Raw genomic sequence first — 14,725 nt, 5'->3', positions numbered from 1 at the left:
TTATTCCTCCTCTCATTAAGGAAGAAGATAATAAGATTCTCATGGCTTGTTTTACCAGTCTTGAGCTAAGAGAGGTGGTATTTTCCATGTCCTCAGAGAAGGCTCTGAGCCTTGATGGGTTTACTACTTTGTTTTTTCAGAAATGTTGGGGCTTTGTGGGGAACAATGTCCTTGTAGCTCTTGAGGAATCTAGGTGTAATAGAACTATTTTAAAAGAACTTAATACAACTCTTATTGCGATTATCCCTAAGGTTGAAAATCCTAAATCCTTTTATGACTTTCGTCCAATCTTATTATGCAACACCTTGTATAAGATCATCACTAAGGCAATTTTAGTTAGGCTTGCTAAGCTCATTCCTAAGATTATCTCTGTTGAGAAGGGTGGCTTTGTACCTGGGAAAGATACCTCAGATGGTGCTATTGTGGCTCATGAGGTCCTTCACTCTATTTCTTTATAGAAGACCCTGACTATGATTCTTAAACTAGATATGATGAAAGCATATGATCGGGTGGATTGACACTCTTTAGTTTTAGTTTTGTGATAATTTGGATTTGGGTACAATTGGATTAAGTGGGTTTACTATTGCATCTCTTCTGCTAGGTTTTCAGTTTTATTAAATGGGTCTCATTCTAGTTTCTTTTCTTCTTCCCAGGGTATTCAACAAGGTGATCCTCTGTCTCTTTTTTTTTGTTTATTCTATTAGCCGAGGCCTTTAGCCAGGTCACTTTAGCCAGGTCATCCATGTTGCTAGATCCTCAGGTATTTGGAAGGGAATTAAGATTGAATGTTTTCTAGTTCCCCACTCTCATTGTCTATTTGCGGATGACACTCTCCTTTTTGGACATGCATCTTTGGCAAAGGCTAGATTTATTAAGAAAATTATTACTGATTATTCTACTTTCTTGGGTCAAAAAGTTAATAGCACGATATCTAAGATCTTGTTCTTGAATGTTTTACCTCTTGTTTAGAATAGATTGACTCAGTTTTGGGGATATGAAGTGGGATATTTTCCTTGTAAGTATCTAGGCATTCCCTTTTTTGTTGGCTCAGAAAAGCACACTTTTTGGGACAAAGTGGTTTCTGTGGTGTCTTCTAGAATTTTGTCTTGGAATCACAAATGACTTACCTTATTTGGTAAGATTCTTCTAATTAAATCAATGCCTAATGCTATTCCCATTTATTTAATGTTTGTTTTGAAAACACCGAAGAAGGCTGTTAATGAGCTTCAGTCCTCTTTGAGATCTTTTCTTTGGAATGATAACATAGGAGGTAAGGAGAAGATTCCTCTTTTGGCTTGGGATAAGGTTTGTCTTCCTAAGGCTCTGGAGGGATTGAATATTAGAGATCTAGTGAACCAGAATTGAGCCTTGGGTGCGAAATTAGTTTGGAAGCTCTATAAAGAACCCGCAAGAAAATGGGTCTCTCTTATGATTTCTAAGTACTTGGGTGGGAGCCCTAGAGAACGGTTATTCACCGATTCCTCTCTTCCAAAAGGATATTCTATTCGGAACTTCTTGGATAATTGTAGATCGATTATTCTTCCTCACTTATCTTGGGTAATTCATAATGGAAGAAAGGCCTGGTTTTGGGATGAAGTTTGGAATGGACATGCTGCTATGATTAGTGTCCAGGACTGGTCCGAGCATTGTTAGATATTCTTAAAGACCATTGGGGTTTGTTTGTTGTTGATTACTGTCATGTGGATGTCTTGGGGCCCTATCTAGTGTTTCAATGGAAATCTATAGACTCTTTATTGGTGGATCAAGAACTTAAAGATGCTTATGTAAAGGAACTTAAGAAGAGATCGCTTGTTTATCAGGAATCTGGATGATGAATTGGTTCGGACTAAGAATGTGTTAGGTTCTTAAATAGTAAAAGATGGGTATATGTCTTTGTCTCCTCCCTCTTCCTTTTACTCGTGACCTTCTGGCATTCGGCTTGTCTTCTCAAAGCTGGATCTTTTGCCTAGTTAGCAGTACAAAATAGAGTCCTCATTGGGATGAGATTAGATAGACTTGGGATCACAACTATGTTCCTTGTGTGTTTTGTGGTTTCTTCATGGAATCTTCAGATCATCTGTTTGTTCACTGTCCTTTTGCTTCAGATTGATGGTATTGGCTTTTCAGCAAGCTTGGTTGGGCTTCTGCTATTTGTCCTGATCTTTTGTCTCAATTCAAGGCCTAACCTTTGTTGTATTCTTCTTCTTTCTATTCATGTCTCTGGATTGTTGCCCCTTCTATTGTTATTTGGAATATATGGCTTGAGAGGAAAATTGATTTTTCAAGAAGAAATTCTCTTCCTTGATTGATGTGGTGGGTAGGATTGAACCTTCTATATCAGAAGTGGTACTCTCCTTTATTTATCACAATTGAGACCATTTGTGTACCTTTTCACACTAGGATAATTGGGTCACTTGGAATTGGAAGGCTCTTCAAGTCATTCCTTCTCATGGGTCGGTGTCCTTGGGGATATCCTTTGTTATTAATCGTAGAAATGCTAAATGCCCCCCTCCACATTTAAAATTTAAACTAAATTATGATGGGGTTGCTATGGGTAACCCTGACAATTCAGGGATTGGAGTTGTCATTTTTTATCATAATTCAAAAATCATTAAGGCTGCTTGTAAATATATTGGTATTGGGACTAATAATTCTGTTGAATTTCAAGCTTTATCATTTGGTTTGGATTTAGCTATTTCTCTAAATATTAAGGATATTGTAATTGAAGGTGATTCTATGGTGGCTTTTCATGCTGTCTCCAATAAGAAATGTTCCTCTTGGCAGTTACAATACCTCTTAGATCGAGCTCGACCTACGGTTCCTCGACGGTTAGCTCTGTCCAATTCTTGGTCAATTAAAGTTTTTCAGTTCTTTTTCTATTTCTTGTTGCTATAGGGAAATTAATTACATTGCTAAATTTCTTGCTAATAAGACAATAGCTGAGCAAATAGATTACTTGGAGATTGTCTCTGCGGATATTCCTTCCTCTTGTATAAAGTTTATATATTAACATGGATTTGGTGGGCATTTCCCTTAAGGTTAGACACCCTGATGGCTAGTATTGGGGCAGTGCTTTTTACATATGTCATGACTTTGTTTTGGCATTTTCCCTAATGCTAGTCTTCCAAGTGTGTAAGTGTGTAATATTGGGGGTGATGCATCCTGTGAGTATGTTGTGTGATTCTTATTTATTACTTTGATGTTTGATGATTATTTATTATGAGCTGCGTTTCTTTTTTGGGAAGGCTATGTCATCATGATTGGAAGTGATGTTTACTATTTCTTGGGTACTTGATTGTTCTGGCATGGTATTGTTTAGTCATCTCTACGTCAGCATGTTATACGGGAATGGATCTCATGTCTTGTATTAGCTATCCTTTGGGAATATTTGTATTGGATACTCCATGAAAAATTTAAATTTCTTCATGTGGGTTGTTTTTATCATCATTTGCATTGGCGACCTTCATTTGTTTCTCCCATACTTGACTATCTTGGAATGTAAATTGGTATCATAGTATCCATCATTTCGCGTTTGAGGTACATTTTCCATATCTTGTCATTGCTATTATTTTGGAGATTGCCTGATGTCATGGTGCTGTGTTTATGTTTCACTTGGGTTGGCCATATCTTTGAAGATTATGTGATTTAATTTTTTTATTGATATTCGATATACTGCTCGAGTTGACTCTCTTGACTTGTGTCGGATGTCATGCATCACTTCCAGATAGTATATTTTAATATGATGTCACCTTTATGAGATCTTTATTATATATGCTTGGGAAATATGAACCTTGTGGCATTAGTGGTTCTTTCAGTTATGCGATTTTTATTTTTTTTATGTCGCTTGTTCAGTCAGAAGGTTGATACAAAGTCTCTGTTCCTCCAAAGTTTGGCAATTTTTGTGACTCTCATGCATACGACGATGAGAAAACTGGGTGTATTTTTAATCTATGTTCTCCGTATGTTATTTATGTAATTAGGAAGGTGGTGTGTAAATCTTGGTTGGTGGAAAATGCAGATTCTAGCATATTTGAAGTGGTTTCTCATTTTCTCACTATTTGCATGGATTTTCTTTTGGATGATCCTATTTAGGGCTTTGGATGATACCTTCTTGGTCTCATCATTCTATTCTTCTTGTGATGTGGATTATGCTCCATCTTTTTACAGTTTTGATTATGGTTTGCTCCCTTATGGTGGTTTCATGCCTCTTACTGAGCTTCTTTCTAATGGATGGAATGGAGAATTTTTTTTTGTAGCCAGGTGTGGACAAATTGGTGTCTGCTACAATGATACAATTATTCAATTTGAAAGATTGATTGATCACGCTCCTCCTCTTTATTTAGCTGCTGCACTTGATGTGTTCACTAGAATCCATTCTCTCTTGGATATTCAGGTGACTGTTTCTGGCTCTCCTCAGTTGTTTCCTCCTTCTGCGGGTGTTGATGTGGTTTCTCACTCTTCTTCTTCCGTGCCTCCAGAGGAAATTTCAAGCACATGGCAGTTTGAGTCATGGTATAGATTATCTTATGGGTTCTTCTCTATTGTAATTTTGTGGCTTGTCCATTGTGGGGGGGGGGTTTATACAAGGATTCTTGGTTTTGTTATGGGATGGGTTTTGGTCTATTTCCATGTAAAACTTTTATCTTTATATGGTTTTTTTTATCAAAGGCTATAACCAAAGGTTTTCTTTGCCTTGTTTTTTCTTGCCGGTATGCCTGTTCGAACCAAGTTTTTGTAAACTGTTTATGTTAATAGAATTATTCAGTGGCTTTTCCACTTTTATCCATTTTTTTTTTTACATGGAATAAATTAAGAATAAGGAAGGCAGTTTGCACAAGAGAAGAGAGGTAGAGTGTGTTGAGAAATTAGCAACAAAGGCATATAAAAATAAATTTGTTGTTTGAAAAATTTCTAGGGAAGACACAAAGACAAGTATAAGCACATGAGAGCATATGAGAAAGTGTTGGTAGTGAAGAAGAGTGCGTAGGGAGAGGGTGAGTTATTGAAAAGAATTGTAGTTGAATAGAGAAAGAAAGGAACATAGAGGAAAGCTTTTGGGTATTGAAAGAAGATCTAGATAAAAGTAAAGAACGAAGATGCGTATGAAGTGAGAAAGATGCCAGTAAGTGCACCAAGCAATAAGTAAAATAGTTTTTTTTATAAATAGTGCAGAGTAAGCATACAATAGAGAGGGAATTACAAATAAGTTGGAAGTGCATAGAAGAGGAAGGTAAATAGAGAATGCATCGTTGATGAAAAAAACTAAGAAATATTGAGGTAGGATTAAATCTCTGAAATAACACAACATACAATTTTAGTTTACTTTGCTATCTATGAATTGAATTTGAGTTCATGTCTTAAATTGGGTTTTGTTTATCAATAGAAAGAGCTTATTTTGTGAATGTCTACATATTTCATCATTTGGTATCAAAGTTAGTTGGTCTTGAGAGTGTAGAGGATATACTAGGACCTTTGGAAAGTGTGAAGCAATTGTGAAAAAGCTTGTGTGGGCTGTCACAGGTGAGAAAGGGAAGGCTTGAGCAATGAGAACTTGAATTTGTTGATTAAAAAGTGATAGAGATGCCACCTTGAAGAGGAGTACCTGGAATAGAGGAGGTGTTGGAACAATTTTGAGAAATGATATCAGAGATGATATAAGAAATGAGGTGAGATTAGTTGTTGGAAGTGTAAGAGATCCTGTGAGTGAAGAAGAAAGTGAAGTGGAGGAACAAGGAATAGAAGAAGAATAGGTAGAGGATGCTGGAGATGAAATATTTTTTAGGGCTCATTTGAAAATCACAAAGAGCAACAAAATGGATGTACCAATTTTTTTGAAATGCCAAATCTGAAAGAGTTGATTGATTGGATAGGAGAGATGGAAGAGTACTTTGAAATAGAGGAAAATAGAGAACTGTAGAGGGTAAAGTTAGCTCAAACAAAATTGAAAGGGCATGGTGGATTATGGTGGAAAGAATTGCAAAGAGAGTGGATAGAAAATGGAGATCCTAGGATGATAAGGTGGAATCAAATGGTGACTAGGTTGTAGAACAATTTTATTCCTAGAGATTACGAAATGGAGTTATTCAAGAAGTTGCAAAATCCAAAATAGAAAGTCATGAGTGTAAAATATTAAACAAAGGTGTTTTACAAGTTGGCCATTCTACTAGGAAGACATGAAATTGACAAGGAAAAGACAACCAGGTGTGTGAATGGCTTATGATTTAACATTCAGGATGAAATGAGCATGTTGAAGATTACCTTGGTGGAAGAGGCACATTAGTAGGCATTGAAAGCTGAGGAGAAATTGACGAGGAGACAATTAAACAATTCCAAAAGTTGTGGAAGATTTGTAGTAGAGAAAGGACAAGCAAGTAACAATAAAGGAAAACATATTGAAGAAGAATCCAAGCCCAAATGGCATAAGGAATATTCCTTTAAAGGTGCAAAGTAACAATAGGGTAGAGAGGGAATTACAAAGAAGTTGGAAGCGCATAAAAGAGGAAAGTAAATAGAAGAATCATTATTGATGATAAAAACTAAGAAATCTTTAGGTAGGACTAAATATCTGAAATAACAAAATATACAGTTTTATATTACTTTGCTAGCTATGAAATAAATTTGAGTTCATGTATTGAATTGGGTTTTGTTTATCAATAGAAAGAGTTTATTGTGCGAATGCCTACATATTTCATCAGTTTGGTAGGACACATGAAATTCCTCTTGCATCACTAATTTACTGGATTTTTTTACAATTTTTTTTTATTATCATTTTTCTTCTCTTCTTTTTCTTTTTTTGGATTTAATGGATGATAGAGGATTAATTTCAATATTTTCACCTTGAGAGTTTAATTTTGTCCTTTCACAAATCTAGCTAATTTATTCACTTCTTTTCTCTCTCTCAAGTTAGAGCTTCTTAGGTGTTTGTCTCTTTATGGATTTTGCCTCACAATTCACAAATATATAATCATTATATAAAATAATTAACACAATATGAATGTTCTACGAATGTTAGAAGCATAAGAAACATATAAAATATTCAACTATCAAATAATAACAAGAATTTTTTTAGAAATAAAATCAATAATTTGTTATATAATTATACTTGACAAAAGTACAAAAATTTTGTTTTATGAATGTCCTAGGAATATAAAAAGACATAAAAAGATGTTCAATGTCAAACAATTATATGGAATCTCTCACAAGAACAAAATTAGGCATTCAATGATATTGACAAAGCACATAAGATAATTTGTGGGACCAAACTTGTGATATTTATTTTTTGCTATATTGTATTAATTTTTTTTATATGAAACATAATGTGATTTTTCTATAATGCAATTGTATTAAAACATGAGCATGCTTACTTTTCTTTTTATTGTAAATCACCAACCCTTGGACTTAGATTTCGATTGGATATGCAAGCCTAAGGGTTGAATTTGCTTATTATCTACCAAAATTTATGTTTTACAATATATGTTAAAAACCATATGAATCTTGAGCATGCTCTCTATCAAGTTCACATATTTCAAACCATTATTCTTAAAAAACCCTACTATGACATCAAGCCCCACCTTATCTTTCTAACAACCTATTTAAAAAAATTGAAATAGATGAAGGTTTTGATCTTTAATTACTTTTATTAATATCTCCAATTTTTTCAAATACACATCTTGTTTTTACTATGCAATTTTTGATCCATTTATCCAAATTTAAAAAGGTTATGTTTTTACATTTTATGTTCATTCTACACATCAAATTTTATGCTATATTATTTTTCCCAAAACTCGTGAGGAGCATAGTCGCTTTTTTTTTTTTTAAGGATTTGTCGTTTACAAATTATTTTAAAAATGCAATCCAATATGTGAAAAAGGGGTTCTACTAATACATGATATAAGTTGACTTTCCATTGAGTAGGTTTGTAAAATAAAATTAAAAAATTAGTGTAGGACACATAAAATTATAATACCACTTCATGTGTTCCCAAAATTTTCCCTCTTACTATCTAGCAATTTTTTTTAATAGAGTTTAGAAACTAATTTTTGAGCATTAGTATTCTTGTCCTTATCACTTTCTCACATTTTGAGCATATGTCAAATCACTTATTGAACTTTAATTTGTGTTGATTTAAGAAAATGACTACTTTTGACCCCCTCTTGGCCCTCCCATTTATACGCACTTATCGTTATTGTTTTATCGAACCTTCACTTTTATTCCTTATTCTTATTTTTTTGTTGTTTCAATTTGAATGTGCATCAATTAGTCAATTGTTCATTGATCCCTTCTAACTTGTGTTATTTCCTTTCTATATATCTCTTTGCTATACAATTATTTGTGAATGAGATGATGATAATTTGGATAATGCCTTGAAAGTGATTTGTTATATTGGTTTTTTTTTCCAATTTCACCTTAGTGTTCTTGCAATTAATTATGAATAAGGTCATAAGACTTTTTAAAAAAAAGAGCGCTAAACACTTTTGACTTGAAACTATGAGTTAGTGAGGTCCCAAATAGGGGACCTCATCCCCAACATAAACATTCAATAATAACACCTCAACAAAGTTTTAACCTTGATGGCTAGAACAACATCACCACATTTAAACCATCACACTATGCTCATACCAACATAAGAATTTTGATTGTGTTCTAAGTTACTATTTATATGTTTTTTTATCAATCTCTTTCTTCTTATAATTGATTACAAATGAAGTTATCAATACTTGGTATTTGTGCTAATTGATTGGTTCCATGATGTTTCTTTCTATGCATCTCCTTCTCTTGTAATTTCTTCTTTCTTTCTAATTTTTTTGTTGTTTCTCATATAGTGGCTATATTAGTCAATCCCAAAAATATATACACTATAAATAACATTAGACATGTAATATTAAATAATAATGAAATAATATATTCTTCTAGAATTTAATTTATAATTAAGTTTTGTATAGTAAAATTAGGGTTGAAATATATTTTGGGAATATGGAAAAAACTACAATACAACTTATTATCAATAACTGAGAAATAATAGTACTATGTATCTTATCTTATTTTCCTCATGGAAAAACATATGATACTCATTCAATTATGATATTATAACTGTATATTTGATACAAATATAATACATCTAAGATTAAGTAGAATGCACATACTTACAATTAATAATTCTAAATGAATGGTTTAATAAATAACTTACATCCTTTGAAATTCATTAATATATATCACTTACATACTTGAACAATGTAAAATCATGCATAGTCAAGCTAAAATCAATGCTTATCTCTTAGACTAATAAAAGATTAAATGTATTTAATGCAAGTTCTAAAATCATCATGTATAGTATATATTTCGATTTGCAAAAATAATTCATGATCATAAAAATAAGAATCACATAACACAAATTAATGCTTCAAACCAATTTAAATGAGCCTTGCAACACACCATGTAAAACGAAAAAATGCATAATATGTACAACTTAAATAAAATATTTTTTTTTCACAAAATGATAACCCCTTCTCCCTCTCCCTCTCCCTCTCTATCAATCAAATAAAACTTTTTAAATTTATTCTAAAATTAAATAGCTAGAAGATAATTTTAAAAACTAAATAGCCAATATTTCATATTTTTTTTGAGCCAAGTTTAGATAAGATCATATTAACACACTACCTCCATTCACAAATAGTATATATTATAAAACCAAAAAAATAGTTCAATCATGCAATTTTAGATCTTTATTAGAAAAATTGGGGTGTAAATTTGTATGCTTATTAGTTTATAAATAAACTCATTTAGAAATACATTTAATATTTGAAAAAAATATTTCATAAATTTACATTTTTGTTTGGCCTAACTTTTCAAAAACAAGAAAGATCTAAATTTTTCTCTTTCTTAACTAAACATATAAACATACACATTTTGTTTGTTTAATTAATCATGAGTCTAATAAGAAAATTCATGTGCACACATGACAAACAAAATCACAGTAATAACAAGATACACAAATTTTATTTTAAGAAATTAAATGATAAGAGAGATAACAAAGATTGGAGCTCTTGTCCAAACACAACATAAAATAAATAAATAACTGATGTCAGATCAAGCTCCTTAATTTTCTCTCTCAACTCATTCACATGGGATCCAATTTAGCAAATGAGGAAATCCCACGTAAGCAAAATTATTAACACCAACAACTACATCAAGAAGAAAGCCACATGTTCTTTCAAGCTGATTAGTATCATGGCTTTTGTGCAATGAATGAGATACATTGGACTTGGCGAATAGAGTCGAATCCAATGATGCGAACAAAGGCCTTGGGGTATGCCTTTGTGCACTCATTGATTTCTCTCATCACTTGCCCTGCATCATTGCAACCAAACATGGGTAGTTTCCACATGATCCAATACCTTCCATCATAGTACCCTGGGGTTGTACCATATTTCCTATTGATTATAGCATCCTATACAAACACCACATTGTCACCGTCAACTATATATATAAATTGTCATAATAGAAAGGACTATCAATTATCTACTTTATAATTTTTAGAAAATAAAAAAGATAAAAATACTTATTTGAAGTGTGGATTGAACAATATACCTATTAATTAGTTAACTACACAATGTTATTTCTATAAGCATAGGTATGAATACATGTAGAAATTTATTTCACTTACCTCATCAAATTCAATGCAGGGAACCCAATTGTTTTTCAATAGATAGTCAACTTGCTTCATAATTTGTTCTGGAGTTAGGGATGGTAAGTATGACAATGTCTCCCATTTCTTGTTATCATATGGATTCCACACCTATACCCACAAACATATAAACAATGCATATATGTTAAATATGGAGGCCACACCTATACCCACAAACATATAAACAATGCATATATGTTAAATACCCACATCTAATTAATGCATATATGTTAAATACCCACATCTAATTTAGAAACTTGAAAAGAAAACTCGTGCCCATCTACTCTTTTCTCCTCTACACAACAATTGTCCCATTTCTCTCCCATGAACAAGCTCTCAAGAACCAGCTAGTTCATGAATACCCACTTCCTCCACGAAGTGGGTACACTTAAAACTTGGAAAAGATAAGAGAAAGAGGAAGAAAGAAGAGATTGGGATACTCACTTGCATGCAATTCACTCGGAGGCCAGCTGCTCTGCTCTTGGAGGCCTTACCAGATGAGCGAAAGGAAGTTCCAGAGAATGGGGTGGCCAAGTTGAGTGCAGCAATGGTCTTGGAGGGGGCTGTGGCTGCTGCCATGCCTGCAGTAGGTCCCGTGAGAGACAATGCCATTGTAGTTATTGTTGCAGAATGAGAATGAAAATGGTGTTACGCAGTGGGCGATGTGAAAAGGAGGAGAAGGGAGCATAGATAAAGAGGGAGGAGGAGGCCCCTATGTGGTCGAGATGAGAGATAAGTTATCCGCGCAGCTGGGCCGTTGGTTTTCACCCCGCCACATCTAACAATCATGTTCGTTGGGAATGGATTGGATTGTTATCCTTTTTTGAGCCTTGCTAATTATGAGTAAGGAAAACTATGACAAAGATGTGAAGTGGTTCCTTGATAGAATTCACATTCAAGACTAATTTCTACCCCTTATTCTCCTCAATCTTCTTTGAGGATGAGTTTGAAATTGAAATATTGAGTTTTTTTAATAAATATATGAATAAGTATGGGCATAACTTTTATATTTATTTTGAAATTAGCTTATGAACATTTATACGGTGACACAGTCTTAGGTTCAGGGTATTTAATAAATTATCAAACCAAGTAGCTATTCAAACTCACAAACATACTAATTGAACATTCTTTTATTAACATGTTGTAAACACATTACAACAAGGGTATAGATCATTATAAAGATATCACAACTCAATATTCATTCATTCCTTCACATTGGCTTTGACATTTAGCCTTACAATCTTGCATGTATCGACTCTAATAGCTCATTTCGCTTCCTCAATGTCCTTCATTGGAATATTCTTTTGGTCATTGCCAAAAATCCTAAATCCTACTACATGGTCGTTATAATCACATGATATGCCAGAGCACATGTCAAGCCCTTATCTGTGCCATCAATTCCACTATTTAGCCATAGTAATTGCTTCTAACACCTTTTGTTGTTCAAGGCACCACTAAGTCCTTCATTAGGGTTTTGGGCCTCATTAGGAACCAAGAATCTCCACATAGTCAAGGGGTTCCTAGTGTTCTAAGAACTCCTAAATTCCCAAAACACACAATTGACAACTCTTTGCCGATGATTCCTATTGTCATAGGAACTTTTAAAATCTTGAACATTTAATTGACACCTTCTTGTTGGGACTTTAAATAAGAATTGGAACCGTCGAAGGTTCCAATAGTTCTTGAAACATCTTTGAGCTTTGACTTCGTTGAAAAGGCTAAGTCTTGAAGACTCATAAGTGATCTCAATAGGACTATGAACATGTAAGTGTTTCCAATTGATTGCTTGATTATCTCTATAAAGTAGTTATATTTAATGTTCAAGACTCTCAGATTAGTGGCTAATCAACAAGAGAAAAAATATTGTTCTCCTATGCACTTTAGGATCTGTTGGACCTAGGGGATAACCCTTATCACAATATCTAAAAAATGTAGCCCTTATATGCAAAGATATTTATTAATCATAAATGTTCTCACAAGTTTCACTAAGATCTGTACGATTATTACATAATTATCTAGATCCTTAGTAAGTCTTCATTACAACATCTTGAGAACATGAATAAATTACCATAACTTGAAAAATATGAAAATACTGAGATTGATTTTGTGTTTATAGGCTTTTTTTTTTTATTTTGGACTTTGGACCTATTGTATCTTTGATTGATGCCTATTCTAGGGTACAAAGTAAAATTATCCCATGCAAGTGCCTCTTTCTGACATCCAAACTTCTAATACAAAGGATTCAAAGTATCACTAGATGATGCAGGAGCATCCCCAGTCTATGAGCAATCTTGCATCAACCAAAAATATTTCCTTTTAGTTTAGTGTGCAGTTTTTTGTGTTCTTGTCGGTATGGTCCAATAGTTGCTTGCTTTTCATTGCAGATTAGATTTTCATTTTCTAGGCTTGTTCATGTGCTTAATTCCAGAATCTTAGTTCATTTGGATTCTTTTCCGGCAAGATATTCTTCCGGTTTGACTGTTTTTGGGTTCCAGAGCAGTTTTGGGCTTACTGGTTGGTTTTCCTTCTTTTTGGGAGCGGTTTCTTGGCGTGTGGATCTATTTTGGGGTCTTGCTCGATGTTCTTTGGTGTGTGGCCGACTTTCTCGTTGATCCGCACTTCTTGGTGGTTCTTTTCTAGAGGATTTTTCTTTCATTCTTGGGGCCGAACTATTTACACATTTCGTTTTCCTGTCTTGGAAAATGTAATCTTTTGTGGCCGACCCAGATATGTTCTGGAGGGTATATATGGTTTTATGTGATCATTTGTAAGGAGGTCGATCAATAGGTGATTTAGATTCATGATTAGAGTTCGAGATGGCTCTGAGGGTTCTAGATGGAGTGTAATTTTGCATGTAGCCTGCTTGTAACCGGTTGATTACTAGATGTTCTATGATGAATGTATGAAGATAACTGGTTGGTTACCAGATGTTGTAAGGTGATAATATGATCTGATTCTGTGATCTTTCTATGTTTTATTGTTGCTTCCATTGTGTTGCTCTTGCTACATGAGCCGGTTAGTTCTCTTTGAGGATCCACCGGTCATGGCTACACCACTAGATCTTATAATGACACATCCAAGAAAGGGTATTATCCACAACTCTTCTTAACAATCCCTAATGTGGTACACCACCCTCCATATGTCATTCAAAGCATTTTAATCCATTATTTGAATAAGAGAAGTAAACACGATACACAATGCAAAAATTATGCACTAAATAAACATAGAAACCCTTGATTTCTTTATATATTCAAGTGGAAAATTGTATAGAACACACTGAAAGTGTTTTCATATTATTCAATTTGAACTGAAAACATGTCATACAAAGATTTTCACTTACATGCAAAATTTGTTCTGCAATCGAAAATATTTACTTCTCACTCGAAACAATTGAGCCCAAAATTGAAATCTCTCTAGGATCTAGAATTTAAAATTAGAATTAGAATCAATATCAAAATCCTTTTTATAACTACAACTCTCATATGTAGAAAAGAAAAAACATGTTAGCCTAAAAACCTAATGACAACTTTCAGTTACATTTTAACTTTTCATTTAATAAAAGTCACTTGGGGACTTGTGCCCATTACAAAATTAGGTATGGATTTGAAATAATCTATATGGTTCACATGTTGTTGATGAAAGCCTCTCTTGATCTTGAATTGCCTGTTAAAGCCAAGATATTGCACCACCTGAAAAATAGTCAAAATTAGGTCACTTGCTGATTTGGATTCAAATTGTCATGGATTGGTTACCAATTGAAATGCAAACATACCTAATAATTATATTTCTCTTTCCAAGATACACATATTTTCTCTTAAGACCATTAGAAAGAGAGCACTTTAGACACTTTGTCATTGTGTTGCATGTTTTGTATCCAACATTTCCGCAATTTACTAATTGAAAGTATTAAAAATTACCTGTAGGGCAAACAACTTATTCAATGTGGTGTTTAGCAAGCTCATGTTCAACTCTTCATTAACACACATAGAGGACAAAATACTAGGGCCAACTATACCAAATTCACCCTTCCATTGATCTAGG

At 33.5% G+C, this 14,725-nt stretch overlaps 1 protein-coding gene across 1 annotated transcript; it reads right to left on the bottom strand.

Annotated features, from left to right (window-relative positions):
• Positions 1-9,968: 9,968 nt before the first annotated feature.
• Positions 9,969-11,362, bottom strand: LOC131046211 (ribulose bisphosphate carboxylase small subunit, chloroplastic). The gene is made up of 3 exons (XM_057979897.2): positions 11,129-11,362; positions 10,664-10,795; positions 9,969-10,447 (listed from the first exon to the last, which is right to left on the bottom strand). The coding sequence occupies exons 1-3, from the start codon at positions 11,294-11,296 to the stop codon at positions 10,226-10,228; spliced, it is 522 nt and encodes a 173-aa protein (XP_057835880.2). The 5' UTR covers positions 11,297-11,362; the 3' UTR covers positions 9,969-10,225.
• Between the last annotated feature and the right edge of the window lie 3,363 nt (positions 11,363-14,725).

This window comes from Cryptomeria japonica, chromosome 2 (genome assembly GCF_030272615.1).
Source record: "Cryptomeria japonica chromosome 2, Sugi_1.0, whole genome shotgun sequence".
Classification (NCBI taxonomy): Eukaryota; Viridiplantae; Streptophyta; class Pinopsida; order Cupressales; family Cupressaceae; genus Cryptomeria; species Cryptomeria japonica.
This window is presented reverse-complemented; position numbering and strand designations above follow the sequence as displayed.